The sequence below is a fragment of the Lethenteron reissneri genome, chromosome 60 (genome assembly GCF_015708825.2).
Source record: "Lethenteron reissneri isolate LAM-NWPU_2019-01 chromosome 60, ASM1570882v1, whole genome shotgun sequence".
Classification (NCBI taxonomy): domain Eukaryota; kingdom Metazoa; phylum Chordata; class Hyperoartia; order Petromyzontiformes; family Petromyzontidae; genus Lethenteron; species Lethenteron reissneri.
The window spans coordinates 3,842,604-3,869,690 of record NC_083838.1 but is presented as its reverse complement, the minus strand read 5'-3'; the positions used below and the strand labels follow the sequence as shown (position 1 = coordinate 3,869,690).

Sequence of the window (27,087 nt, the reverse complement as noted above, 5' to 3'; positions counted from 1 at the left end):
TTCATACTATGTCGAGCAAAAAAAGAAAGTGGTCGGACGAATATGTACAATATGGATTCACATGTATAACGGAACGTGATGGGAGTCAGCGTCCTAACTGCATGATTTGCAATGCCAAGTTGAGCAATTCTAGTCTAGCACCGGCAAAACTAAGGGAACACTTCCTTAAGCTGCATGGAGATGGGGAATACAAGAACACAACGCTCGCTGAATTCAAGGTGAAGAGAGCCAGATTCGATGAAAAGGCTACTCTGCCTGTTCTCGGCTTTGTACCCATCAACAAACCGATCCTCACAGCATCGTACGAAGTTGCTTACCTGATATTCTTAGTTTTTTTCGGTAAAGTCACGTAGGTAAAAATTTTTAATTAATAAAAGTAAAATAAAAATAAAATATTATTTTACTTTTATTAATAAAAATAAAATATTATTTTATTTTACTTTTATTAATTTAAATTTTTTACCTACGTGACTTTACCGAAAAAACCTAAGAATATGAATCCTTGCAGTCACGTAAGCCTCAAATCTACAATTGCTTACCTGAGTAGGACCTACAAAGATAGCGACCGGGGGGGAGGGGAGGGGCATCGGAAGTTGCGTCACACGGCGCCGGAAGTGGTCGAGGAGGGAGGAGGAGCAGCAGCGGAGGGGGGTGGAGAAGGAGCTTGAGGCAATGGCGGGCGTGAGTTTGGAGTTCGTGGCCTCGGCCGGTGCCAGCGACCCCCAAGAGCGACCCGTGGTCTTCCTGGGGCAACTTCAGAACCTGCAGAAGCTGGCGTGGGCTCAGATACGTGGCAAGCTCGAGCCTCGCGTTCCCGAGGAGGTACGGCCCGTGTACATTGTGTGTGTGTGTAGAGTTCGCTGTACGTGCCGCGGTGAGTTGCATAAAAGGTGACGTTCGTCGCGGGAGATGGAGCGACGGGGTCATTCTCGGCGTGCAGGATTGTTGGTGATCGCTGGCTTGCGGGAAGCCGTCAGCCAGCAGCGCATTAAGCGTGGCTGACGGTTACGTAATTGCCCTGGGATGTACTGGACCGTCATGGTAACGGGGAGTTGACGGCGCCCGAAGTGTGGGCTCTATGTCAGCTGAGGACACTGACGCGGGGAGACGCTTTGATTTAATGTCACTGCAGCGCTGGGAGGAGGAGTGGTGCCGCAGTGAACTCGAGTTTGTTAAACCGGTTGCTTGCGTTAAAAACCGGTAACCGCATGGGGTAAAAAATTAACCCGTAAAAAGGATTTAGAGTGAAAAGTTTTTCACTCTAAATCCTTTATATGCGTGGCGGCTAGAGTCCTCTCGTCCTCTGGCTTGAGATGGCTGCCACCTATGGGTCAGATGATTGCCTGCCAGTATTAAGCAATTGGTAATTAAATATTTTTTTTTCCTAAACAGTGTAAACATTAGGAAAAATTTTTCACGAAAATTAATTGTCTCGCACAACGAGTCTGTGTGCAAAATGTCAGCTCGTTTGGATCACGGGAAGTGGGTTAAAAAACGACCGAAAGATTTGCACGGTCGTAAGCAAGCACGCAAGCAAGCGAACTTAATATAAAGGATTTAAAAATGGTGAAAACAGTTACAGGTTTTTTCCGCTTATCTGCAAATATTTAGCAATTAATATACTTTTTTTTTTAACCGAGAAACTGTGGTTTTGATGGTTAGTGCAATGGAGTTGCAATCCAGATGTCGCTGGTTCAATTCAATCGCCCGGCGCCTCTGTCGATCGACAGATGGCGTGTGGTGCGGAGCAAAGTGTGGGTACATCCAATTTAATTCTAGAGTTGAAGCTTTCGTGACTGCAAGGATTCATATTCTTAGGTTTTTTTCGGTAAAGTCACGTAGGTAAAAAAAAATTAAATTAATAAAAGTAAAATAAAAATAAAAATCACGACGTTTCGGAGGCAACACAAGCTTCCGTCTTCAGGTGGAACCGTCACAGCCACGACAGCTCTATCACGTGAAACGTCGTGAATTTTTATTTTACTTTTATTAATTTTTTACCTACCTGACTTTACCGAAAAAACCTAAGAATATGACATCCAATCTACTTTCAAGAAGTCTCTGCTCACTGTGGCAAGTAGTCTAACGACTCGTAATCATGCAATAACTCTCGCTCATTAGAGGAGTCTTCTGCCAGCAGTGGCGTTAGCGAGTAGTTTCAGAGTTGCGCCTTTACCTGGTAGCTCAGGGGTCGGGAACCTTTTTGACTGGGAGAGCCATAAAAGCCAAATATTTCTAAATATATTTCATTGACAGCCATATAGTATTTTTAACGTATAATAAATTAAATATGTCTTACTTTTAATGCGACTTTTGGTCACGGGACCCGTGACCCGAGAAATTTTATCTTCAAAACTAATTTCTGTTTACTTTAAAATGGCACAGTATTATTAAGCAATATCACAAGTATTTTAAAATCAGTTCCAAACTGATTTTATTTTTATTATTATTATTTTTTTCAACTCAAAATTGTCTGGGAGCCATATGCCGTCACCGGAAGAGCCATATATGGCTCGCGAGCCATAGGTTCCCGACCGCTGTGGTAGCTGAACAACGATTGGGAAATGCACCACGCGGTGACTCGGGCCGCGTGGCAATTCGTGCGTACAGACATTCCAGTGGCAATGTATCCCGCCATAGGAATATGGAGTTGCCACCATTGGCTCAGTGGCTCTGACATGTATTCTTGAGTGGACCCAGCCTAGAAATATAATGCAATATAACACAGAGAGTCGGCTAACACAACAGTCAACACCCTAAGTTTACTAGGTTTGTTTTCTCTTTCATTTGTACCTGATGATGATTGCTTGTGTTTCAATCGAAACCTCGCATGCTATTATTTCAAGTAATTCCTGCAGTCACGAAAGCTCCAAATTAAGTTTGGACCCAGCCTATTAAGGTTGAAAAACAACAGTACCCTTTTGTTGGAAGTTAGTACTGTTCTAATAAGCTGTTGGATGGACTCGCCCCCGTCGTAGGAATGTGGAATGGTCATTGCCAATAGATATTAGCGGCTCGCAGTTTCTCGTTAAGACAGGTTACATTGATTTTCCAATGTAAACCTCAATTATTTAAATATATGAAAGACTGTATTTTTATTTAATCGCGTCTCTCCTTGTCATTGACACCTCTTAACTTAAAATGTTGTCGTCTTTTCCCCCAATAGTATCTCAATTGTGTTATCAGTGTCACCTCATGAGATGAAAAAACCCATTTGAAACTCTCGCAGAGCGGTGTATCCCCCCCGTGTTAGAGAACGGCTCATAAAAGTAGATATCACAGAGCTACCCTCAAATCCCTTCAAGAAATAATCATACTGTAACTTATAAATACGTGATCTCTTACGCAGTAGGGAGCAGACGCCTTCCCACCTGCCCTGTCGGAGTAATGTTCTGTTTTGTCATGTGGCCGTCAAGTTGATATTTTTATTCCTTCTAGATTTGAAGCTTTCGTGACTGCAAGGATTCATATTCTTAGGTTTTTTCGGTAAAGTCACGTAGGTAAAAAAATGTAAATTCATAAAAGTAAAATAAAACAATATTCAGGGCCTACCTTGGCTCCTCCCACCCTCAACCAGTATATATATAAAAAAACGGGTTTCTTGGAATTTCTCTCACTTGATACAGCTATTGTGCTGTGACTGTTCCACCTGAAGATGGAAGCTTGTGTTGCCTCCGAAACGTCGTGATTTTTCTTTTCTTTTTCTTTTATTAATTTAAATTTTTTACCTACGTGACTTTACTGAAAAAAACCTAAGAATTTGACATTTTTAATTCTCAGAGCTGGAATTCAGTTCAATTAGGTGCAGAACTAAATTTAATGTGATAGTTTTATTTTTGTTGTTGTTGACAGTCATTGGCAACCTGGCTGAAACCAGCAAATGGCTGCACTTGAGAACCCGGCCGGTTTAATGACAGAATGCTGGATTCGAACCCAGGTGCTCAGCGGCGCCGACTTGGCGTTCCGACTCCTGAGCCACATGAGGCAGTACAGTATTTGTTAATTATCACTGACGAGAAGAATTCTCAGACTCTGATCATCGACTCTCTTTATGAGTGGGGGAACTCTGTCCTCTGGACTTCTGAGCTGGACTCTTTTTCATGCACGCTGCAGTTTATCCCCTAAACCCCAAGCCTGCACAGTTACAATGTTCAACTCTGTACGCTACAATATCCAACCCTGTACAGGACAAGAAAAGACATATTTTGTGAGTGAACAAGTTTTTAAAAGAAGGCAGCCTAATGGGCCTGACTTGGGATAATTCTCCTGCTATTCTTACATTCTTCAACCATATTCTTAGGTTTTTTCGGTAAAGTCACGTAGGTAAAAAAAATTTAAATTAATAAAATTTAAATAAAACAAAATTAAAAATTCACGACGTTTCGGAAGCAACACAAGCCTCCGTCTTCTGAAACGTCGTGAATTTTTTAGTTTGTTTTATTTTACTTTTATTAATTAAAAAAATGTTTTACCCACGTGACTTTACCGAAAAAACCTAAGAATATGAACCCTTGCAGTCACGAAAGCTTCAAATCTAGAATTCTTCAACCATTGTCTTTAATTTTGGTTGTCGTAAGCCTGTGCCATTTACACCGAGTGGTGGGAATCCTAAACATGGTCTGATGTGACTTTGGCAATTTGCAGCACAACCCACGTTTCTTAGCTACGGTGGTTGTGAAGGTACTTATTCTAGACCACCCACTTGCCACACGAGAGATCCCGGTTTAATCGCAGGCGGCTGAAATCTGGATTTGAAGCCAGGATCTCAGCGGTGCCAGTAATGCGCTTTGACCTCTTTGAATCACCTGGCCACCTCGTCAGAGGTCGCAACCGAGTACCCGATACCCATACTCTACCCGATACCCAGCTACCCGTACCCAGCCGGGTACGGGTACGGGTACCCGTTTGCGACCCTGGTGCGGCCGGGTACGGGTAAACCGTGAGTCACTCATTTCCCAACGTCTTGTCTCTTCTCACAATTCAAGTTCCTAGAATCAACCCACCCACACCTGCAACATGGCTTGATCCCAGAGGTCGCAATCAGGTACCCGATACCCGTACCCTACCCGTACCCATACCCAGCCGGGTACGGGTAGGGTACGGGTACGGCCGGGTACGGGTACCCGTTTGCGACCCTGGTGCGGCCGGGTACAGGTAAGGAATCAAAACCCGTTTGCGACCTCTGCACCTCGTGTATCATAGCCTTGAGGCTTCATTAATCGACTGGCTTGGCAGGTTTTGTTGTTCTTGTAAGTGCCGCTTGTTACAGAGGTTCGTGGTTCGAGCCCAGTAGCTGCCCTGGTGGTTCATACTGCCGGGGTACGAACCATAAAATACACGCCAGTCTAGTTCACAGTAGCCGTTAAAGACCCCCCCCATATGTATGTTGCACTTCTTTCACACCGTACTGTAGCCAACCTGTGCTATTCGAATCGGGTAGGACATTGTAGGCCGTCATCATGATCCAAATTTGTCAAATTCACCAGAAAATTAGTTGGATGAAATCAAATAGCAACGTCGCCCCTTACTGTGAAACTTGCGAAGACCTCATCCATCTGTGAAACATAGCACCTTCGTAATAGCCTTGCGCGATAATAATGGTACAAATATCAATTAAATAATATTTTTATAGTCGCGTAAAAATATAATTAAGGAAAAGTATATACCGGGGCAGGCCACCCCTGACGATGTAAAAGGCACATAACCTACACAGACGCGTACGCAAGTGAAAAGGGATATATTTCAAGACGCAACCTAAAAGACTCAACCAACTGAAAGTACCTAAATGTTCTGGGGAAGAGCGCCATTACATACATGAGAAGGAGACACCTGGCTGCTGCTGTTGAAGACTCTTATTTGTCCCGCGACTGTGGCGATGAGGCACGGTGGTGGCGTCATTGGTTTTGGCTGCAACGACGTCTTGACCTCTCCTCCTCTCCTAGACGTGGCAGGCGGCGCTCAGCTCCCTGAACCCGAATCCCAGCGACTCGTGCTCACTGTGGCTCAACAACGCTACCGTGGCGGCCCTGCCGTCGCGCGTCAGCCGGCACAACTCCCCGTCCGCCGCCACCTTCATCCCTCGCCTGCTCCGCTCGGGGCTCCCCGGGGGGGTCTCGCAGTGCGTCGTGGTAAGTGCCGCCGGTTGGACTCCCACATCTGAGCTTCTCTGCCTTTGCGGACCCGCCACCGAACCAGCGCGGTGAATCTTCTTGGTTCTTTCGGTAAAGTCACGTAGAATGGAAATAATAAAATAATAAAAATGAAACATAATAAAATAATTCTCACGACATTTCGGCCACAACGCAAGCAGCCGTCCTCAGGTGGAGAGCTGCTTAAATAGTCGCTCCAAGCCTGGGGCTTGTCATTCAGACTCTGTCTCCTCGACAGACCTGTTCTCCACCTGAGGACGGCTGCTTGCGTTGCGGCCGAAACTTCGTAAGAATTATTTTATTATGTTTTATTTTTATTATTTTATTATTTCCATTCTACGTGACTTTACCGAAAGAACCAAGAAGATGAATCCCTGCAGTCACGAAAGCTTTAAATCGAAATTCAGCGCGGTGAAGTTCGGTACAATATCTCCCCCCCCCATCGGCCTACACAGGCCCCTCATCCAGCAGTCAATTGACCAAGTGCTGTACGATGTGAACTTGCAGAGATTGGTAAAATGCATTCAAATGTGAGGTTAATGGAGTAACCTAGATACAAATGATCAATTAACATTGTTCAATGTGTCGTGATTGTGGTGGTCATCGTGGTGATGGTTGTTTTCGTGGTGGTCATTGTGATGGTTGTGATTGTTGTGGTCGTGGTGGTTGTGATGATGATTGTGTTTCGATTTAAAGCTTTCGTGACTGCAGGGATTCATCTTCTTGGTTCTTTCGGTAAAGTCACGTAGAATGGAAATAATAAAATAATAAAAATAAAACATTAAATAATTCTCACGACGTTTCGGCCACAACGCAAGCAGCCGTCCTCAGGTGAAGACCAGGTCTGTCGAGGAGACAGCTGTCTTTACCGAAAGAACCAAGAAGATGATGATTGTGGTCATGGTGATGGTTGTCATCGTAGTGGTGATGGTTGTGGACGTGGTGGTGTTGGTTGTGGTGGTTGTGATGATGGTTGTCATCGTAGTGGTGATGGTTGTGGACGTGGTGGTGTTGGTTGTGGTGGTTGTGATGATGGTTGTCATCGTAGTGGTGATGGTTGTGGACGTGGTGGTGTTGGTTGTGGTGGTTGTGATGATGGTTGTGGACGTGGTGGTGTTGGTTGTGGTGGTTGTGATGATGGTTGTCATCGTAGTGGTGATGGTTGTGGACGTGGTGGTGTTGGTTGTGGTGGTTGTGATGGTTGTCATCGTAGTGGTGATGGTTGTGGACGTGGTGGTGTTGGTTGTGGTGGTTGTGATGGTTGTCATCGTAGTGGTGATGGTTGTGGACATGGTGGTGGGCGTGCAGGTGGTGTGCGAGCGTGCCGATGTGCTGGCCTGCTGTGGCGCCGTCTCCCGCACGTTCCCTCTCTTCTCGCGCCGCTCGGTAGTGACTCGACGTGCAGAGAAGCGCTCTGTCTCCGTCGAGTTCATCCTCGTTGGACTCAACAATGGTCCCCTTGACACGGGTGCCCTACAGGTGAGGTCACGGAGGTCGCGGAGCTTTGGAGGGCTTAGGGACTCACACAGTTTGTGCAGCCTGCGGACGTCGGCATAAACAGAGATCTTCTTCTTGGTTCTTTCGGTAAAGTCATCACGTAGAATGGAAATAATAAAATAATAAAAATAAAGTATAGTCAAATAATTCTCACGACGTTTAGACCACAACGCAAGCAGCCGTCCTTAGGTGGAGAACAGGTCTGTCGAGAAGACAGTCTCATCCCAGCTTAAATAGACGCTCCAAGCCTGGGGTGTGTCATTCAAACTCTGTCTCCCCGACAGACCTGTTCTCCACCTGAGGACGGCTGCTTGCGTTGTGACCGAAACGTCGTGAGAATGATTTTATCATGTTTTATTTTTATTATTTTATTATTTCCATTCTACGTGACTTTACCGAAAGAACCAAGAAGATGAATCCCTGCAGTCACGAAAGCTTTAAATCGAAAAATAAACAGATGTATTATCATGCGAGGGCTGTGGGAGAAGTCCCGTGTGCCGACACAGAGAGCGGTGGCGAGTGGGCCGTAACGGTGTTTTCTACGGTGTTTTCCTAGCCGTGTGCCGAATACGATTTCTCCTGTGGTGGGAATTGCACATCAGTTGATACGAAGGGCGGCACCGCGGCCCAGGGGTGGCGTTGCGTTCACTGCTTGGTGCAGACGTTCGCGATTCGATTCCACCAGGCCGTTCTGATTGTTTTACTTACGTTTCACGCGAACCTTGAAATTCTGCGTGCTGTCTACTATGAAGTGGAAGTTTAGGATCCCCTGGCAAGACCGACCAGCCTCGTGTGCTGTGCCAGGCTAACATCGGTGGCAATTGTTATCAGAATTTGTCCCGGGCCTCCCCAAGGTCGACTTAGGCTAGCCGTCGAACGAAGACGGTCAACGCATCGTGCACTTTCAGACGCGTGCCTGCGGCCATCTGGAACGCTCTTCCGATGTTAGGAAGCCACTGGAGTGATGCATTTTACATCATCTAGATTTAAAACTTATTTGTTTAGAACTGCTTTTTGTGTTAAGTTTGTAATGCTTCTTCCGTTTAGCATGGTTGGCTACGTACAGTGCGAAAGAAGTTCATCATACATATAAACTAAACTATTGTTATATTACCAGGTAAGACCCGCTGAGCTCTATAGCTTTTTTTCAGAAGCGACCTGACCACAAATGACAACTCAGCGAAGTGGCTTATCACGTGGAAATGCATTGCCGCCAAATAGTCTAAATGCATGGAGGGAAAAACCGGAGTATGCGGAGAAAAATCACAGCAGGCATCAGGGTCGGGATCGAACCCATGACCTCCTGTATACCAGGTGAGGTATTTTAACATCTCGCCATCGTGGCACCCCAAATGAGTAGTATCCCACGCGGCTTGTGTGTGTGTGCGTGTGTGTGTGCGTGTGCGTGCGTGTGTGCGTGTGTGCGTGCGTGTGTGCGTGCGTGCGTGTGCGTGCGTGCGTGTGCGTGTGTGTGTGTGTGCGTGCGCAGTGCCTGACAAGCCTGGCAGAGGGAGTGCGTCTCGCCGCGCGGATCGTCGACATGCCCTGCAGCGAGATGAACACCGACCACTTCCTGGAGGTTTCCCCCCCTTCTTCTACCCATTGGCATTTATACAAAAAATATATCGTCGGTACCATGCGAGGGTGGCAAACGCTATCAAGGATTTTCTTGAAAGTATCTCTCGGTTGGATTGCAAGCCGAGTATGATAGCAAGGTAGCCATGGTAGGCTTCATGAGAAAAATGTTGTAGTAGGTTTTTACCCTTTAAACTGGTACAAAACTGACACCTTTATACAAGGCATCATGTTTGCAATAACCACAACACAAGCAGTCAAAATGCAAACAAAAAGAAACAACTCTGATGATGGTAAGGACAGTGCATATCATTACCATCATCAGAGTTGTTTCTTTCTGTTTGCATTTTGACTGCTTGTGTTGTGATTATTGCAAACATGATGCCTTGTATAAAGGTGTCAGTTTTGTACCAGTTTAAAGGGTAAAAACCTACTACTATATTTTGCCACTGGTAAAGGAGGTCTCTCAGAGAAAAATGTTGTTAACAGAGGGTACCGGAGTATGTCTGAATATCGATTTGGAAAATAAAAACTCGTTTGATATGAAACATCCGGAATATGAAAATACATGCGTCGATACAACAGTGTGTACACTAAGCTTCCTACCCATGATGGACACTGCTCATGCCCGTGGTGGACATTACCCGTGGGTGGACATCACGTGTGGTGGACACTGCCCACGGTGGACACTGCCCACGGTGGACACAAAAATGTGTCCACCAGCATTTCACGAAGAACTGCATTGTGCTCCCTCTTGTCTTAGGTCAAAAGCAAATTAAGTTTCGGCAAAATGTGACCACCGATTTACAGCAGCAGTAGTACTGTGATAGGGGGAGGGGGGAGGGAACTCTGTCCTCTGGACTTCTGAGGAGCTAGAATCTTATCTGACATTCTACTGGAATTGGGTTACCGACTCTTTCGGAACCGGTAACCGATTCTAGATTTGGTTACCGGTTTAAAGGTTAACGGCCCAAGTCGCGTGGTTACGTAACCTACGCCCTCTGCCTCCGGCGCTCGGTGCAGGAAATCGCGGTGGTTGGCAAGGAGCTGGGATTGACACCGACTGTGATCCGCGGAGAGGAACTCAAGGAGCGCGGGTTCGGAGGTGATTGACGGCGCGCACACATCGCACCGCTCCCATCCACGGCCTCGCCCTTCCGCTCGCTCACTCGCTCGTCAATCCACTCCGCTTCGCTCGCTCACTGGCAGTCAGTCACCTCCTCGTGACCCTTCCGTCGCTACTACGACCACCATGGTTTCCATTCTCGTGAATGTCGTTAATTCCTCCAGCCTTGCAGAGGACTCGATCGACCAGACACTTGACTGTGTCGTCTCATCCATCACACGGAGTTGAACCACCCCACTGCAATTCACAACATGCTCATTCTCCGACCCGCTCGCTCGCTCGCTCACTCACCTACTCGATAACCAACCCATTTGTCATAACAGGACCCTGCGGGGTGGGCTGGTAGGAACGAATAACCAAAGAATATAAACATAATGTATTATTACACTTGTTTAGCCAGGAAAGCCCCACTGAGTCAAAAGGATTTTGTAGGGTCCTGCCAAGTGTTTGCAGTAGGGGGCGATGTTGCTACACGGACGGTCGGACGGACGGACGAAATAATCTATTGGTGGCTGGTCCACTTCGTTCCTACCAGTTACAACAAACTCAATCACCAGCTCACTCACCACACCGCAGGCCACAACAGTTTGCTTTCTGTTTCTTCCCTCACACTGCTCCCATAGTCTCTCTTTACACCGATAACCTTGTGCAAATCAAGAATCGCCTAAACTTTTATCATCCGATACAACTTTAATACTCTTAGGTTTTTTCGGTAAAGTCACGTAGGTAAAAATTAAAATAATAGAAATAATAATAGAAATTAAATAATAAATCACGGCGTTTCAGAGGCAACACAAGTCTCCGTCATCAGGTGGGACCGCTGTGACGGTCCCACCTGATGACGGAGACTTGTGTTGCCTCTGAAACGCCGTGATTTATTATTTAATTTCTATTATTATTTCTATTATTTTTATTATTTATTTTTACCTGCGTGACTTTACCGAAAAAACCTAAGAGTAAGAATCCTTGCAGTCATGAAAGCTTCAAATCTAGAACAACTTTAATAGTTGTGTTTTGTACTGGCCGCGCTTGGCCAGACTAGGTGCACTTTGTCCACGAGTCGGACCCAGGTGCTATGGGGGTCGACTGACCCAAGGTGAGGGGGAGATGCAGCGGCACCCGCGCAAGGTGCTGCTCCCCTCCCCGTGCGTGCACCCAGCTTGGTACGGCAACCTGTGTGCCTGCGTAGGCATCTACGGCGTGGGCAAGGCGGCATGCAACCCGCCGGCGCTGGCCGTGCTGAGCCACAAGCCCGAGGGGGCGACGCAGACGATCGCCTGGGTGGGCAAGGGCATTGTGTACGACACGGGCGGGCTCAGCATGAAGGGCAAGGTGGGGCCTCGCTCACAATCACTCGCTCTCACTCGCTCTCACTCGCTCTCAATCACCAGTCCTAGGCCTCTCCTAGATCGACTCGGCTTCGAATGAGTACCTGGTGTGGTGTGTAAACATCGCCACTGGGGAGACGAAGGCGGCCGGGCGTGGTGTTGGCCACCCACCCCCTCGCGTGCCGCGCCGGCCTTCATAGGTGCTCGCTAACATCACTTGTACAAGCGGTCTGTTCAGGCCAGAGGTCGCAAACGGGTTTTGATTCCTTACCCGTACCCGGCCGCATCGGGTACCTGATTGCGACCTCTGGGATGAAGCCATGTTGCAGGCGCGGGTGGGTTGATTCTAGGAACTTGAATTGTGAGAAGAGACAAGACGTTGGGAAATGAGTGACAAACGGTTACTCACCAGTGACTCACGGCCTACCCGTACCCAGGCCGCACCAGGGTCGCAAACGGGTACCCGTACCCGTACCCGGCTGGGTACGGGTAGCCGGGTATCGGGTAGGGTACGGGTATCGGGTACCCGGTTGCGACCTCTGGTTCAGGCTAATCCGGGGATCTTTGTCTTTTGTGCGCGTGTGCAGACTGCCATGCCCGGCATGAAGCGGGACTGCGGTGGGGCAGCCGCGGTGCTGGGCGCGTTCAGAGCGGCCGTCAAGCAGGTACAGGCGCATGCTAAATGGAAACGCAGCCGCTCTCTCTCACGTGTGAGCCACACGGCCCAGCGGTGGCGCATTTGCCGCTTGAAAGTAAACTCTTTTGTTTATTTACCAGGTAAGGCCCACTGAGCTATGAAGCTCTTTTTCAGAAGCGACCTGGCCACCATTGATAGCTCAACGAAGTGGCTTATCACGTGGAAATGTATAACAGCCAAATACTCTATAAATGCATGACGTTGATTCTAAATGTGGAGGGGAAAAAACGGAGGACCCGGAGAAAAATCCACGTGACCATGGGTAGAGAGACATGCAAACTCCAACTATCCAGCAGGCGTCAAGGGTTGGGATCGAACCCACGACCTCCTGCATCCCAGGCGAGGGAGTTACCATTTCATCACCACAGCGCCCATTACAGAGGCTTGTGGTTGGAATCCGATCGGCCACGCCAGCTAATAACGCGGTGTGTATTAACTGTAACGTACTACGCGCCGTCTGCTTCACTCGGTGAACGTTAGAAATCCCCCCCGGTGACATTTGAAGCGAGTAGGCTATTCTGTCAGTGTCATGGTTCAATTAGCCAAAATGCTACATTTTACTGCAAATTACCGAATTGTTTTTTTCTTGCTTACGATGGAGTTAAATGCCAATGTCGAGGTCTGCTGGCCATAGGAGGGCTTCAGCGTAGAGAATTCGCATACGAGGACACCCCTGCCATGCATAGTCCCATGGGATGTTGGCTATCAACAACAAGGCAACTCCTATGACTAATTGGGAATGGGACGCAAGCGTAGGATTGATCACCCTGTCGCTGGCCGCCTTTGGGGAGGGTGTATAGTATGAAAGGCCGAAACACCCTAGGAACCAATGGTTCACTACTGACGATGCGCTCCCCAAATTTCACCAGGCTCACTGTTCCGGCTGAAAACCAAATCGGTGGGGCGTATGTGTGCATGCGACAACACGATTGGATTGCCTCCGGTCGGTGGTGGTGGAGTGTTTATAGTTAAAAAAAAATGACAATACGCCTACACAATTATCTAACCCCAAAAGAAACCAACTACAAATTCTAATATTGGTTGGTCACGAAAGCCTACGTATAAGCCTTCCCCGCACCTCCGATTAACACGGTTGGCTACGTACGGTGCGAAAGAACTTCAAGACAGCCGACTTGAACCACTGTGGGTTACACGACCGCTGTAATGAGTTTCACCCCAGCCGGCGGGGAATCTGCGAGTGATCAGCGTCGCCCACCTCTCCTGTGCCTCCGCGTCCACGCGACCAACCCCCACCACCCCACCTCTTGTCGTCGCCGCAGGGCTTCTGCGAGAACCTGCACGCCGTCTTCTGCTTGGCGGAAAATGCGGTGGGGCCCAACGCCACTCGGCCAGACGACATCCACCGCCTCTACTCGGGAAAGTGAGTCGTCCCACCCTTCCGCCCGACTGCCACCCCCACGTGGCGCAACGGGACGTGCGGTAGTGCGGCGTCGCTGAACGGGAGGGTCGAGCCACTGCACAGACTCTCGTTGCTGTGCACCATCATCATCATCTGCCACCACCATGAACTTCAGAAATGTCACTCCCATCGTCATCGTTACTGTCATCAACCTCATCATCGGCACCGTCATGAACACCAACATCATCGCTGCCGCCACCACCACAAACCTCATCAACATCACTGCCATTTTCTTGGTTCTTTCGGTAAAGTCACGTAGAAGGGAAATAATAAAAAAATAAAACATAATAAAATAATTCTCAAGACGTTTCGCCCACAACGCAAGCAGCCGTCCTCAGGTGAAGAACAGGTCTGTCGGGGAGACAGCGTCATTCAGACGCTGTCTTCCTGCTTGCGTTGTGGCCGAAACGTCGTGAGAATTATTTTATTATGTTTTATTTTTATTATTTTATAATTTCCCTTTTACGTAACTTTACCAAAAGAACCAAGAAGATGAATCCCTGCAGTCACGAAAGCTTTAAATCGAAATCACTGCCATTGTCGTTACTACCATCCTCAACCTCGTCATCTACAATGTCAAACTGCCATCATCACCATGACTGTTGGCCTAATTGTCGACATCTTCATACACCGGAGTTACTTTCGCATCTGAGACTATCCTACTCTCTGGAGCTCACAACTGATTAAACAAAATCAACTTGAATCGCCAACAGGGATGATAACGATGCTGACGGGAATGATGCTGCTTGTGCTGACAATGACATGGACGACGACGACGATGGTGAACATGTTGCGGTGATGATGACACTAATGATGATGATGTTGCCATCTCGGTTTCCGCAGGACGGTCGAGATTAACAACACGGATGCGGAGGGCCGCCTCGTGCTCTCGGATGGCGTGGTGTTTGCTTCCCGCGACCTCGAGGCCGACATCATCCTGGACATGGCCACACTGACCGGGGCACAGGTGAGCGTCAAGAGGTCGCAAACGGGTTTTGATTCCTTACCCGTACCCGTACCCTACCCGTACCCATACCCGGCCACACCAGGGTCGCAAACGGGTACCCGTACCTGGCTGTACCCGTACCCTACCCGTACCCGGCCGGGTATGGGTAGGGTACGGGTATCGGGTACCCGATTGCGACCTCTGGGATGAAGCCATGTTGCAGGCGCGGGTGGGTTGATTCTAGGAACTTGAATTGTGAGAAGAGACAAGACGTTGGGAAATGAGTGACAAACGGTGACTCACCAGTGACTCACGGTCTACCCGTACCCGGCTGCACCAGGGTCGCAAACGGGTACCCGTGCCGGGTACAGGTAGCCGGGTATCGGGTAGGGTACGGGTATCGGGTACCCGGTTGCGACCTCTGGTGAGCGTGTGCCACTGACATACGCGCGGTCTAAACAACAAAACAAACTACCCCCCCTTTCCCCCTCCGTGCGATTGGCGTCACGTCACGAGATGAGACGACCACTCGGAACACCTGCACAGGCCACACGGGGCGGATGGTCTTTTGTGCCATGTGTATGTTGTGTGTGCGTACGTGTGTGTGTATATCTTCTTGGTTCTTTCGGTAAAGTCACGTAGAAGGGAAATAATAAAATAATAGAAATGAAACATAATAAAATAATTATCACGACGTTTCGGCCACAACGCAAGCAGCCGTCCTCAGGTGAAGACAGCGTCAGACGCTGTCTCCCCGACAGACCTGGTCTTCACCTGAGGACGGCTGCTTGCGTTGTGGCTGAAACGTCGTGATAATTATTTTATTATGTTTTATTTTTATTATTTTATTATTTCCCTTCTACGTGACTTTACCGAAAGAACCAAGAAGATGAATCCCTGCAGTCAAGAAAGCTTTAAATCGAAATGTGTGTGTATACTTGTGTGTTGCTTTCATTTGTATGTTGTGTGTGCCATGTGTATGCTGTGTGTGTGTGTGCATACGCGTGTGTTTCGAAACATCTACACTGGATTGAAACATTCAGGCTGGCCCTGATTACAATCCATCAAACTGGATTGTGGGAGGAGCTCACAGATCCTTGAAAGGCCTGGACACAGTCCCATCGCTGAGCTCCTCTGGCAGTCGAGGCTGCGTTGGCTGGGTCATGTAGCCCACATTCCCAGCCGCTGCATGTCTAAGCAGCTTCTGTTTGACTGGATAGATGGGGCAGAACGGGTGCAGTGCAGGCTATAAAAGAAATTGGCTCATGTGGTACAGGAGGATATGGAGCTGGGTGGGCTTGCTGATGCCTGGTATCACTGGTGTCAAGCCTCTGTAGAGGAGGCTCGTGAAGGACGCTACTGGTTGGTTGGAGGCAGTTGCCCTCCAGCAGCAATGGAGGGCAGAGGAGCGGTACTCATAACAAGCGGAGCACTGGGTGGCTAAAACGCAGCAAGTTGGCACTGTGGGCAGTAGTTGGTGCATCTGTCGGTCATCTCAGCCAGTTAACCCATAACACACGGATCTGTTCCAAGACCTTTGACACTTCACATGACCTCAAAGTGTACCTAGCCTGGCACAAGCACTGTCGTTACGGCACCGCCACCTAATAACGAATAGCAGCTGTTGTTGTTGTGCTGTGCGCAATGTGTTTGCTGTATGTTGTGTGTGCCAGGTCATATATTCCGTATGTGTGTGTACATGTGTGCTATATGTGTGTGTGTATACATGTGTCTGTGAGAACGTGTGTGAGAGAGCGTATGAGGGCGGGAAGCGGTAGTGTAGTGGTTAGTGCACTGCGGTACGAGTACGGTTTCCCACTCGCGACCAACAACAGCGTTGAATAGCTGAACTAGTCCCTGGCCTCCCTTAGGTTGAATCAGCATTGGGGAGACAAAGGCGGCTGGGCGCGATTGGCCACCCACCTCTGCATGTGCCGTGCCCGGCCTCCACATACGTGCTCACTAACGGCACTTGCCCTGACGGTCTGTGTGTTTCAGTTTTCAGTTTCATTTATTTGGAATAACCCTGTGAGCCATTCGGCTCTTGATTCGGGTGCAACCACAACAAACAATAAAATTACAAGATACATTTAAAATTTACTGTACGCAATTTGAAACATCCCCAGCAAAAAACAATAAAATCTTCCAGAAAAAAAGCACCGTTTGTTTATGCTGCGTACTAAACTGTGCAAAAAAAAATCCCATTTTGATGTTAGTTCACAATAACAATCAAAATACAATTTAGATACAAAATGTAAGTCTAACTCTATACTACGTAAAAAAAAAATCTGTGGGGAGGAGGGGGGGGGCACCTTTTGTTATCTGTTTGCGTGCGCCCGTGGGTAGGGCATCGCCACGGGGAAGCACCACGCGGCAGTGCTCACCAACCGCGCTGAGTGGGAGCTGGCGTGCTGCGTCGCGGGCCGGCGCAGTGGAGACCTGGCCCACCCGCTCGTCTACTGCCCCGAGCTGCACTTCAGCGAGTTCTCCTCCTCCGTCGCAGACATGAAAAACTCCGTCGCGGTGAGAGCCTCCCCTTGCTCCCCTGGGTCAGAGGTCGCAACCAGGTACCCGATACCCGGCTACCCGTACCCGGCTACCCGTACCCGGCCGGGTACGGGTACCCGTTTACAACCCTGGTGCGGCCGGGTACGGGTAGGCCGTGAGTCACTGGTGAGTAACCATTTGTCACTCATTTCGGGTAGGGTACAGGTAGGGGTAGGGAACGGGTACCGACGGGGACCCCCTTGACTCTTCCACAGACTGACCAGCCTCGTGAAATATGGTCAAACATACCACGACCGACACAGCTTGGGGGGACGTCTTCTTCCAGCAGTAACCCGACGAGGGCTGTAAACACATCTGTCATCGGGGCTTCTGTGTCACTTCTCCCATCTCCCGAGCATCTATCTCCGAGGTCTGTGCTCAAATGCTAGCACCGGCACTTGTGTTGGAGCTGCGTTGTTTCGGCAGCGACTCTGCACACCAACCAAATTTACCAAATTCGATTGGGATTTACACACAGCAATCATTACCTCCTCCTTCCAGATTGCTGCTTGTTTTCAGGCCACCTGCCGAGTCACCTTGTGCTCACATGGTTTGCTGCCATTGGGGGGGGTGCCCTTTCAATTGTTTTGAGACATGATGTAATGTAAAGTGCTCAGAGATACCCCGGCATATTAGAGGGCGCTTTATCGTAAAACAATTGTTAATACTGGTAGGAACCGCCAGGTTACACCAGCCCAAAGGGGATTATTTTGTCCGTCGTGGAGGGAGGGGCTGGGTGGGAAGGGAGGGGCTGGGTGGGGAGGGTGGGGCTGGGTTAGGGAAGGGGCTGGTCACCCCGTGGTGCCCTTATAAAACTCAACGTTTAACCTACTCACGCCGGCTTGTGCCCGCACTCACAGTCGGGCATATTTGCGGAATACACCACGCCGCCGTTGACCCTGGCCATTGACCGAGCAACCCAACGTTCCTACCAGCTCCCTCCGCAGGAATGTGTTTTTATCCCGCTGACCGCCGTAACGCTGTCCCCGTCCTTGCTGCCTGCCAGGACCGGGGCAATGCCCAGAGCTCGTGCGCTGGCCTGTTCATCGCGGCGCACCTCGGCTTCGACTGGCCGGGTGTGTGGGTGCACGTGGACATCGCGTCTCCCGTGCATGTGGTGAGTCTTGGCTACCTCTCCCCCTCCCCCCCCCCCCCATGTATTGCCTGTCTCTCTGCCCAAGTCTTACACTGTCTCATCACGCCTTGCCCTCGTCACTCAATTGTCAGGCCATATGTCGGATCGTGTCTCTCGCCCGTCTCCTTCGAGCCTTCCGAGTGTCTTAATCGTTTCTCCCCTGTCCACCCCCTCGTGTTTCTCTCGTCTCCTCTCGTCTCCTGTGTCCTCAACGGTGTATTCCCCCCCCCGGTCTCCCTCTGGCTCACTCGCTCACCTGTAGGGCGAACGTGCCACGGGATTTGGCGTGGCGCTGCTGCTCTCGCTGTTTGGCAGCGCCTCCGATGACCCCCTGCTGCAGCTCGCGTCTCCCCTCGGTGCCGAGCAACCGGGGCAGACGCCACCGCCCCCCTCTTCTGCCAACGCTGCAGCCACCAACCAATCCAAGCGACGCCGCCTCATCTAAGACTCGGCGCACTCGTCCGTTTAGTCTTCCGGAAGCCCCTGCGTCTTGACTTTGTCTTTCGCGACATTGTAAACGCGTCTGTTCCGCCACGACCTACGCAGTATTCACCACTTGCTCCTTCTTGTGATTCCACAAATATAATCCCGCAATGCGGTGGTGCCTTCTTCTAAAACGCTTTTGATTGTTTCGGTTGAGAAAATTATGATTTGTTTTTGATGGAATGTCTTCCGGGCCATCTCGGAGCGCCTCTGCACGCGATAAGCGACTTGCATCACATCTCATCTCGAACATACGAAGGGCGCCGCCTTTGGCAGCTGTCCCTTGGTGGCATTAAGTGGCTCAGCACCTGACTGACAAGCGGTCATTTGGTGGCCAGTTTGGGGCCAATGATTGTCCTCTCAATTGAGTAATATGAGTCATCCGAATTTGCGGGTAATTCGCTTTCGGCAAATTTGGACAATGACGCCGGCACGCAATGGCCTACTTGTTTCAAGACCCAGAATATCATTTTGCGTTGCCGTTTTGAGATTGACCCCCATTTGAGGAGTATCCCATAATCATCGAGAGGTGCGACCCCCCCCCCCCCCCCCCCCCGTGGTTGCTGTGCCACGGCCCTCAAGGGTCAAACGTCAATCCGCTGCCCAGCGTTTGAGATCCATGTGTGATAAGCATATTTAGCGCGGACGATCGAGTGGTTCGTGATGACGCCGAGACATCTTCGTCGTGACAATCGGGAGACGGTGATTGCAAATTGCGTCAGACAGCGGTAGTCGCCACCCCCCCCCCCCCCGTTCAACGTGAAGCAGCAGCCGTTGTGTTTTGCCGTTTGCAACCGCGTGTGTCGGCGGGCACGATGGTCCAGAACGCGGACCGAAATTTCGGGACGTCGTGCCGAAACACCACGCGGTAAGAACCCGACGACGCCTCGGGAGAGCTGTACGGAACAATCCGCGAAAACTTAACCCAGTATTCATCGACGGTGAAACGGCGATACCATGCGTAACGTTGCCGTTATTACTGCTGCATGTTAAAGTTTACTGCCGCAATGTTGAACAATGTTAAAGAATTCTAGATTTGAAGCTTTCGTGACTGCAAGGATTCATATTCTTGTGTTTTTTTCGGTAAAGTCACGTAGGTAAAAAATTACAACTAAAATTAGTAAAATAAAAAAGTAAGCTATCGTGCTGTGAAGTAAAATAAAAATCACGACGTTTCGGAGGCAACACAAGCTTCCGTCTTCAGGTGGAACCGTCACAGCACGATAGCTGTATCAAGTGAGTATCAAGTGAGTATCAAGTGATACAGCTATCGTGCTGTGACGGTTCCACCTGAAGACGGAAGCTTGTGTTGCCTCCGAAACGTCGTGATTTTTATTTTACTTTTATTAGTTTTAATTTTTTACCTACGTGACTTTACCGAAAAAACCCAAGAATATGAATATTAAAGAAGTTCTAAAGAACCGAGGTGTGTCAAACATCCAAAGGGATAGAAGAGGTTCATCTGATCATGCCTGGGTCTCTCTAAAAATGCGTTAAACCTGTTGGATTTGTTCACCTTTGGAAATAAACCCGAGCGATATAACGAAGTGAAGTGTGTACCAATAAAAGAGGAAAGTCACAGATTTCTTAATTTACAAGTTCTCCGGTGGTATTGACAGTTTTGGATACTCCCCTTTGGCGTGTCAGCACCCCCATGAGTGATTACCAAAGTCCTGGTGGTGAGTAGCGGTGGTGGCCGCTCACCTCAGGGTGGCCACACCTAGACGACATTTTTAGACACGGGCAGACAAACTCAACAGCCACATAATACACGGGGTGACGGATTCTAGTCACGGCTTTGTGTGTTTCTGGTAATATATTCTCAGTCTCAACTCGTGAATTCTCATCGTCCAAATTCTAATAAACCACGGGAAAGTTATACAAAGTCTCTGTTACTTTTGTCTCGAGCCATGGGCCCCACGCCCCACCAAAAAAAAAATAACAACCTCATACCAGGGCAAGGCTTAAGGCCAAGAGAAAATAACGTTGCATTTAAACAAGACAGACACCACAAGTCAAATAGACCAGACCAATGCCAATTGCAGTTAAGCGTCTCCAAAATATGGCAGTTCTAAGCTAATTTATGGGGGTGTGGGGGGGGGCATTTTCACCGATAAGACATCAGTCAGTGTGAGGGCCGCCACACATTTGAAAGCATTGGAGTTTGACGGCAGCGCATTGATGGGGCATTTTCACACAAGTGTATTGTTGGGGGCCAACGTGAGTGGCTACCAGTGGCCTGCGGTCCTTGTAATGAAGAACACTGCCTTCAGGTTTAAACGCCCGGGGCCTTAAGTGTCCAGCGATGGAACAGATAGATCACTACAATTAGTAACAAAATAAGCAGACAATGCACCTTCACATATCTTTCGGTAAAAACAATTTTTAAACAAATCCTCAGCCTTCTGGGAGTGCTCTTGTAATTTGTTGACCCGCCCATACTGGACATCTGTGATTAAAAAGAGCTTCATAGCTAATCGGATTCCTCCTGCAGTCGAAACAAGGATTGCGATTCTGAACAGGAGGAAGCCGGACTGCTGTTGAGACAATGAACACTGAAACCGGTTTGAAGTTTGCTTGTTTAACCAGTGCTGCTGGAATCACTCCCAGAAGGCTGTTTAACCGATAGGATGTGTAAAAATACGTACATTGATGTACGTGGAGGGACAGATGGGAAAGTGTATTGTTTATTTTGTTCATGTGAATAAGAGGTCACTTGAAGTAGTTGTGCAACAGGAGGATCGTGACGCACCACTCTGACAGTTTCGGATGGACACATTGAGAGCACAATTGGAAAATATTTTAAAGGGGAAAAAAAATATCCCCCCAAGAAAATGTTTAGAAATTTATTGTCGGTATCAAGCGTTCCTTAAAAAAAGAGACCCACATGACTACAAGCACTGGGACATCAGTCCTCCAGTAAAATAATTGTCTACATTGATACAGAGAACAATATAACATTTAAGGATGACGAAACAAAATATACATTTAGAAAACAATGCATTGGAATGCTGAACGATTGCTGGTCTAGTTTAAGGGTCACATTGGCATGCTACCAGAGGTCGCAATCGGGTACCCGATACCCGTACCCTACCCGATACCCGTACCCTACCCGATACCCGGCTACCCGTACCCGTTTGCGACCCTGGTGCGGCCGGGTACGGGTAGGCCGTGAGTCACTGGTGAGTAACCGTTTGTTACTCATTTCCCAACGTCTTGTCTCTTCTCACAATTCAAGTTCCTAGAATCAACCCACCCGCGCCTGCAACATCGCTTCATCCCAGAGGTCGCAATCGGGTACCCGTACACGTACCCTACCCGATACCCGGCCGGGTACGGGTAGCCGGGTATCGGGTAGGGTACGGGTACCCGTTTGCGACCCTGGTGCGGCCGGGTACGGGTAAGGAATCAAAACCCGTTTGCGACCTCTGCGTGCTACCGACACACTCAAAACCAGTGGACAGGAGGACGGGTGGCTCCGGTCCAACACGGCGAGCGGGTATCGCTAAAATCCTGGGCTCGAATCCCGCATTTCAGACACACCGGGGCTTTCAAGTGTGGAGATGATGGTCACGGACAACTTACACATAGAGACCCACACATTGTATGGAGCCCGAGCCACAACCCTCCCATAGAATTAGCACAGAATGAGGTGGGAAATGGGCCGGGTGGCCCGTATTGAGCGAGTACTGCTAAGGGTCTGGGTTTTGAATCTGGGTTTCAGCCGACTGATCCAACTGGGTGCTTAAATGTCGAGTTGGCGGAGTTAGACTGGTCACCAAAGACAAAGATCCCTCGAATAGCCTTCACAGACTGTTGGGGCAAGTGCTGTTATTGAGCACCTATGAAGGCCGGCGCAGCACACGAGGGTGTGGGTGGCCAGCACCACCGCCCGCTGGATTTGTCTCCCCAAAGTTGATGTTTACACACCGCACCAGGTACTCATTTATGGCCAAGTCGACCTAGTGGCGGGAATCGAAATCGGGTCGCCGGGTTGGTAGCGCATCCCACTAACCACTACACTACCGCTCCCCACCGGTCACCAATGACTTGTACACACACATTGATAAATAATCCATAGACGTAGCTAATTGAGTTGTGATCAAACGGGCGTTAGATGTAATGGGTTGATGGTCTCAGAGTCGTCACTAATGACTGCTAAAAAAAAGCCACCGTGTGAAATTTGATTTTGTGACTTGGCTAAATTCCAACTCTGAGAATTCATGTTTTTTTTTACAGTTTAAATGTTACGTGACAATATCAAGCAGAGTGTGGGGGTCGTGGGCCATCTCCCGTGTAAAAGATAAACAGGCCACTCCAAGCAGTGTTCGGGTGGTCCTGGAGAAAAAAACATCTTCTGCACTGCTTTGCAAGTTTAATGAATGATTTTTCATTTCATGGCAAACAAAAAGCACAATTGGAATAAATTGGGGGGAGGGGGGGGAAGACCAACAAATATTTCAAAACAAAAACAGTGGTTAGACCCTAATACATATTTCAAGCATCCTAACGCGAGATTGTCCTTTTAGCGTATCTTGTTTAGGATGTTTTGTAAATACTTCACTACTCTTGACTTTATTCAAGGACGTGATCTCAACGAGTGTTGCTGATGCCACCATCCCACGACATCGCTTCCCTCCTCCTGTTCAGCAGATTGATGATCTCAAATCCAGCCACCGATGAACGCGCATGCAAAAAGCATCACATTTGCTTGTTTACGTAACTTGGCAACAATTCCGGCTCAAATGAAAAATAAAATTCGGCCCGACTGCCCACACGATGACCATTACACGCTGCAGCAGGGCATGTGGAAACGTTCAGCGCCCCCCCCCCCCCCCCCCCCCCCCACGTGTCAGAAGTAGTGCTGCAATATTAAACTAAAACTATTCAACTATTTCACCAGGTAAGGCCCACTGATCTACGTAGCTCTTTTTCAGAAGCGACCCGGCCACAAGTGACGGCTCAACGTGTAGCAGCCAAAAACTCTCAAACGCATGTTTGTAAATGTGGAGGGCAAAACCGTAGGGCCTGGAGAAAAGAATCCACGCGATCACGGGGAGAACATGCAAACTCCAAATATACAGTCGTCAGGATCGAACCCACGACCTCCTGTATACCAGGCGAGGGAGTTAACATCTCCTAGTCACCGCAGCGTCCGTTTTCAGATACGCTTCCGTGGCCGTCTGGAACTCTCCCTTCTGATATTAGGAAGCCACTGGAAGTATGCACCTTTAAATATACATTGAAAACACATTTCTTTACAACTATTTTTTCTGTTCAGTTGTCCTTCCCCCACACCTACGGTTAGCACGGTTGGCTACGTACGGTGCGAAAGAAGTTCAACACATTTCGATGTAAAGCTTTCGTGACTGCAGGGAATCATCTTCTTGGTTCTTTCGGTAAAGTCACGTAGAATGGAAATAATAAAATAATAAAAATAAAACATAATAAAATATTAAATTTCGATTTGAAGCTTTCGTGACTGCAGGGATTCATCTTCTTGGTTCTTTCGGTAAAGTCACGTAGAAGGGAAATAATAAAATAATAAAAATAAAACATCATAAAATAATTCTCACGACATTTCGGCCACAACGCAAGCAGCCGTCCTCAGATGAAGAACAGGTCTGTCGGAAAGACAGTGTCTGAATTTCAGACACTGTTTTATTTGTATTATTTCCCTTCTACGTGACTTTACCGAAAGAACCAAAAAGAAGTTCAACACACATACACGCATGCACCGCTGTGAGTGCGAGGTCACAGCTGATGTTGAGTTTCACCACGCAACACCCAAGAGCACAATAGGAATACAACATGAATGTACAAACCGCACAGATGCCACTGACATGGTTGCACTTTTATCTATCAAATACACACAGGATTGTGAGGTGGCCAGGAGATGACAGTACAGCGAGCAGTTTCACGAATGCTTGAGCGGCATTCCCTTGCACGCTTGGTGCTTTTTTTTTGCGGTGCCCCAGCAAGTTGTTTCCTCGCACATGCAGTGTTCTTAGAAATCACAATAAATGTTGTATCATGTATATGTTGAACTTCTTTCGCACCATACGCAGCCAACCGCGGCATAATCGGGAGGTGCGGGGGAAGGCTAACGAATAATGCAATTCGGAAAATGAAAAAAATCTTTGAGCTCTTCAGAATTGAAACATTTAGCGATTTTCCAAAACAGCGCAAGCGAAGGATCCTCCTGAAAGAGAGAACTAAAAACCTGGCGAGACCTTTGCTGGGTAAATAAATGACGTTCATCGTGAGATGAATGCTAACACTGGGGCGCAGTCGGCATGACCTATTCCTGAAGATTCTCGTTCTCCACAATGTTTGACCTCTTGTTCGCACACAAACGAATGCGTGCACGTGTATACGTGCAACTATATACAATTGTCTACTGCTATGCATGTAAATATATATCATATTACACTCACCCATTCAAGTGGATACTTGTCGACAAGCATCATGCAGTTCACCAGCATTTGTTCAAGAAAGTCTGGCTCTGCTCATGAGACGCTATGTCAAATGCAGCACAGAGTTTTGCTTAAGTTGAACCAATGCTGCTGAAATTATGTTGCTGCCAGACCGTTTGGCTAACGGGATGAGTATTTTTTGTTTAAATTTCATTTCACGGAGGGGCAGATAAGTGGAGGCGATTTGGCGGCTTGTTGTGTTACTTATATGTTCAATTGTTTTGTGTTAACAAGTCTTTATACAGCCCTGCATCCAACCACTCACGGAGGGGAAGCCCTCCCCATGCCATGTTGGTCGAGGGCAATGTTTGACCATACTTCACCACGCTGACCAAGTGTGGGTCGGCGAAGGGAGAAGCCAGGAACAGTTTCGGATATGACTAATCACCGATGTTGCCCGTGGCTGGAATTCGAATTTGGGTTTGTTGTGCAACGTGCTAACCACTGCGCCAACGCTTCACCCATAATCTGACGTATGTAATGATTCTAGATTGAGGCATTCGTGACTGCAAGGATTCATACTCTTAGTTTTTCGGTAAAGTCACGTAGGTAAAAAATGAAATTAATAAAAATAAAATAATAATAAATCACGACGTTTCGGAGGCAATACAAGTCTCCGTCATCAGGTGGGACCGTCACAGCCAGATTTGCTGCATCAAGTGACAGTCCCACCTGATGACGGAGACTTGTGTTGCCTCCGAAACGTCGTGATTTTTTTATTTTATTTTTATTAACTTTAATTTCATTTTTTACCTACGTGACTTTACCGAAAAAACTAAGAGTATGTATATAATGATGATCGTGCTAGCACGCATATGTAGTAGCACGTGTTATCTATCTTGCTTTGCTTCCAAGATCTGAAGGGAACGTACATTCTGTATGCATAAACATTTGGTCCACATTTCAGTGTTTCCTACGGACTTAAAGTCGAAAAACGTTCACGTACATTCACAAATAATTATACTGAATTCTCTGGATTATAAGAGACACTCCCAACACCACCCAAACCCCCCCCAAATTTCAAAGCAAACGTAGGAGGGCGTGCGTCACATAATTCGAGTAGCTGCGCTGTGTGACTTTGTCTTGTCTTTGCGAGCGCCGGGTGGCTAAAGCACAGCAAGTTGGTACAGTAGGGTGCACAGGTGGTGCATCAGCCAGTTATCTCGGTCATCTCGGTCAGTCGACCCGTGGCACCTGCTGGGTCTGCCCCGTGACCTCCGGCCAGCGGGCGTTCGACACTTCACGTGGCCTCAAGGTGCACTTGGCCTGGCACAAGTGTCGTGGTGACGTCACCGCCAATTAGTGGCGAATGGCGGTTGTTGTTGTTGTCTTTCAGATGGAAACTGCCTCGGTAGCGCACGATCACAATCACTCATTACTTCCATACAAAAATTTAATTGCAGCACCACACCTGCCACCACCATTAAGGGGGGAAAAGGTGATCGGATCTCCAACCCCCCAGGAACAGGTCTGCAGGTTTGCAGAGAATTTCATAAGTCTTGGGAAAAAGGAAACCCCTCAGCTTAGATAATATCATACTCTTTGGTTCTTTCGGTAAAGTCACGTAGGTAGAAAAATAACAGATCACGACGTTTTGATCGCTACACAAGCAATCGTCATCAGGTGGGACAACCACAGCAAGAAACACTTCTGAAGTAGACGAAAGATCTACCGTGTTTTACTTCAGCAGTTTTTTCTTGCTGTGGTT

The 27,087-nt window shown here is 48.3% G+C and overlaps 1 protein-coding gene across 1 annotated transcript; it reads left to right on the top strand.

Annotated features, from left to right (window-relative positions):
• The first annotated feature begins 617 nt into the window (after positions 1 to 617).
• NPEPL1 (aminopeptidase like 1) lies at positions 618 to 20,088 on the top strand. Its single transcript, XM_061576108.1, has 12 exons — positions 618 to 822; positions 5,943 to 6,128; positions 7,458 to 7,628; positions 9,136 to 9,225; positions 10,245 to 10,326; positions 11,537 to 11,679; positions 12,263 to 12,340; positions 13,653 to 13,753; positions 14,636 to 14,759; positions 17,085 to 17,261; positions 18,292 to 18,402; positions 18,683 to 20,088. Exons 1-12 carry the CDS (start codon positions 673 to 675, stop codon positions 18,863 to 18,865), a joined length of 1,596 nt encoding a protein of 531 aa, XP_061432092.1. The 5' UTR covers positions 618 to 672; the 3' UTR covers positions 18,866 to 20,088.
• The last annotated feature ends 6,999 nt before the right edge of the window (positions 20,089 to 27,087 follow it).

Bases quoted from the DNA above. Each gene is read 5' to 3' on its own strand.
- NPEPL1 (XM_061576108.1), top strand. From the start codon at position 673: ATGGCGGGCGTGAGTTTGGAGTTCGTGGCCTCGGCCGGTGCCAGCGAC. The intron at 6,129-7,457 runs GTAAGTGCCGCC...GTGGGCGTGCAG, and splicing joins GGGTCTCGCAGTGCGTCGTG to GTGGTGTGCGAGCGTGCCGA. The intron at 14,760-17,084 runs GTGAGCGTCAAG...GCCCGTGGGTAG, and splicing joins CCACACTGACCGGGGCACAG to GGCATCGCCACGGGGAAGCA.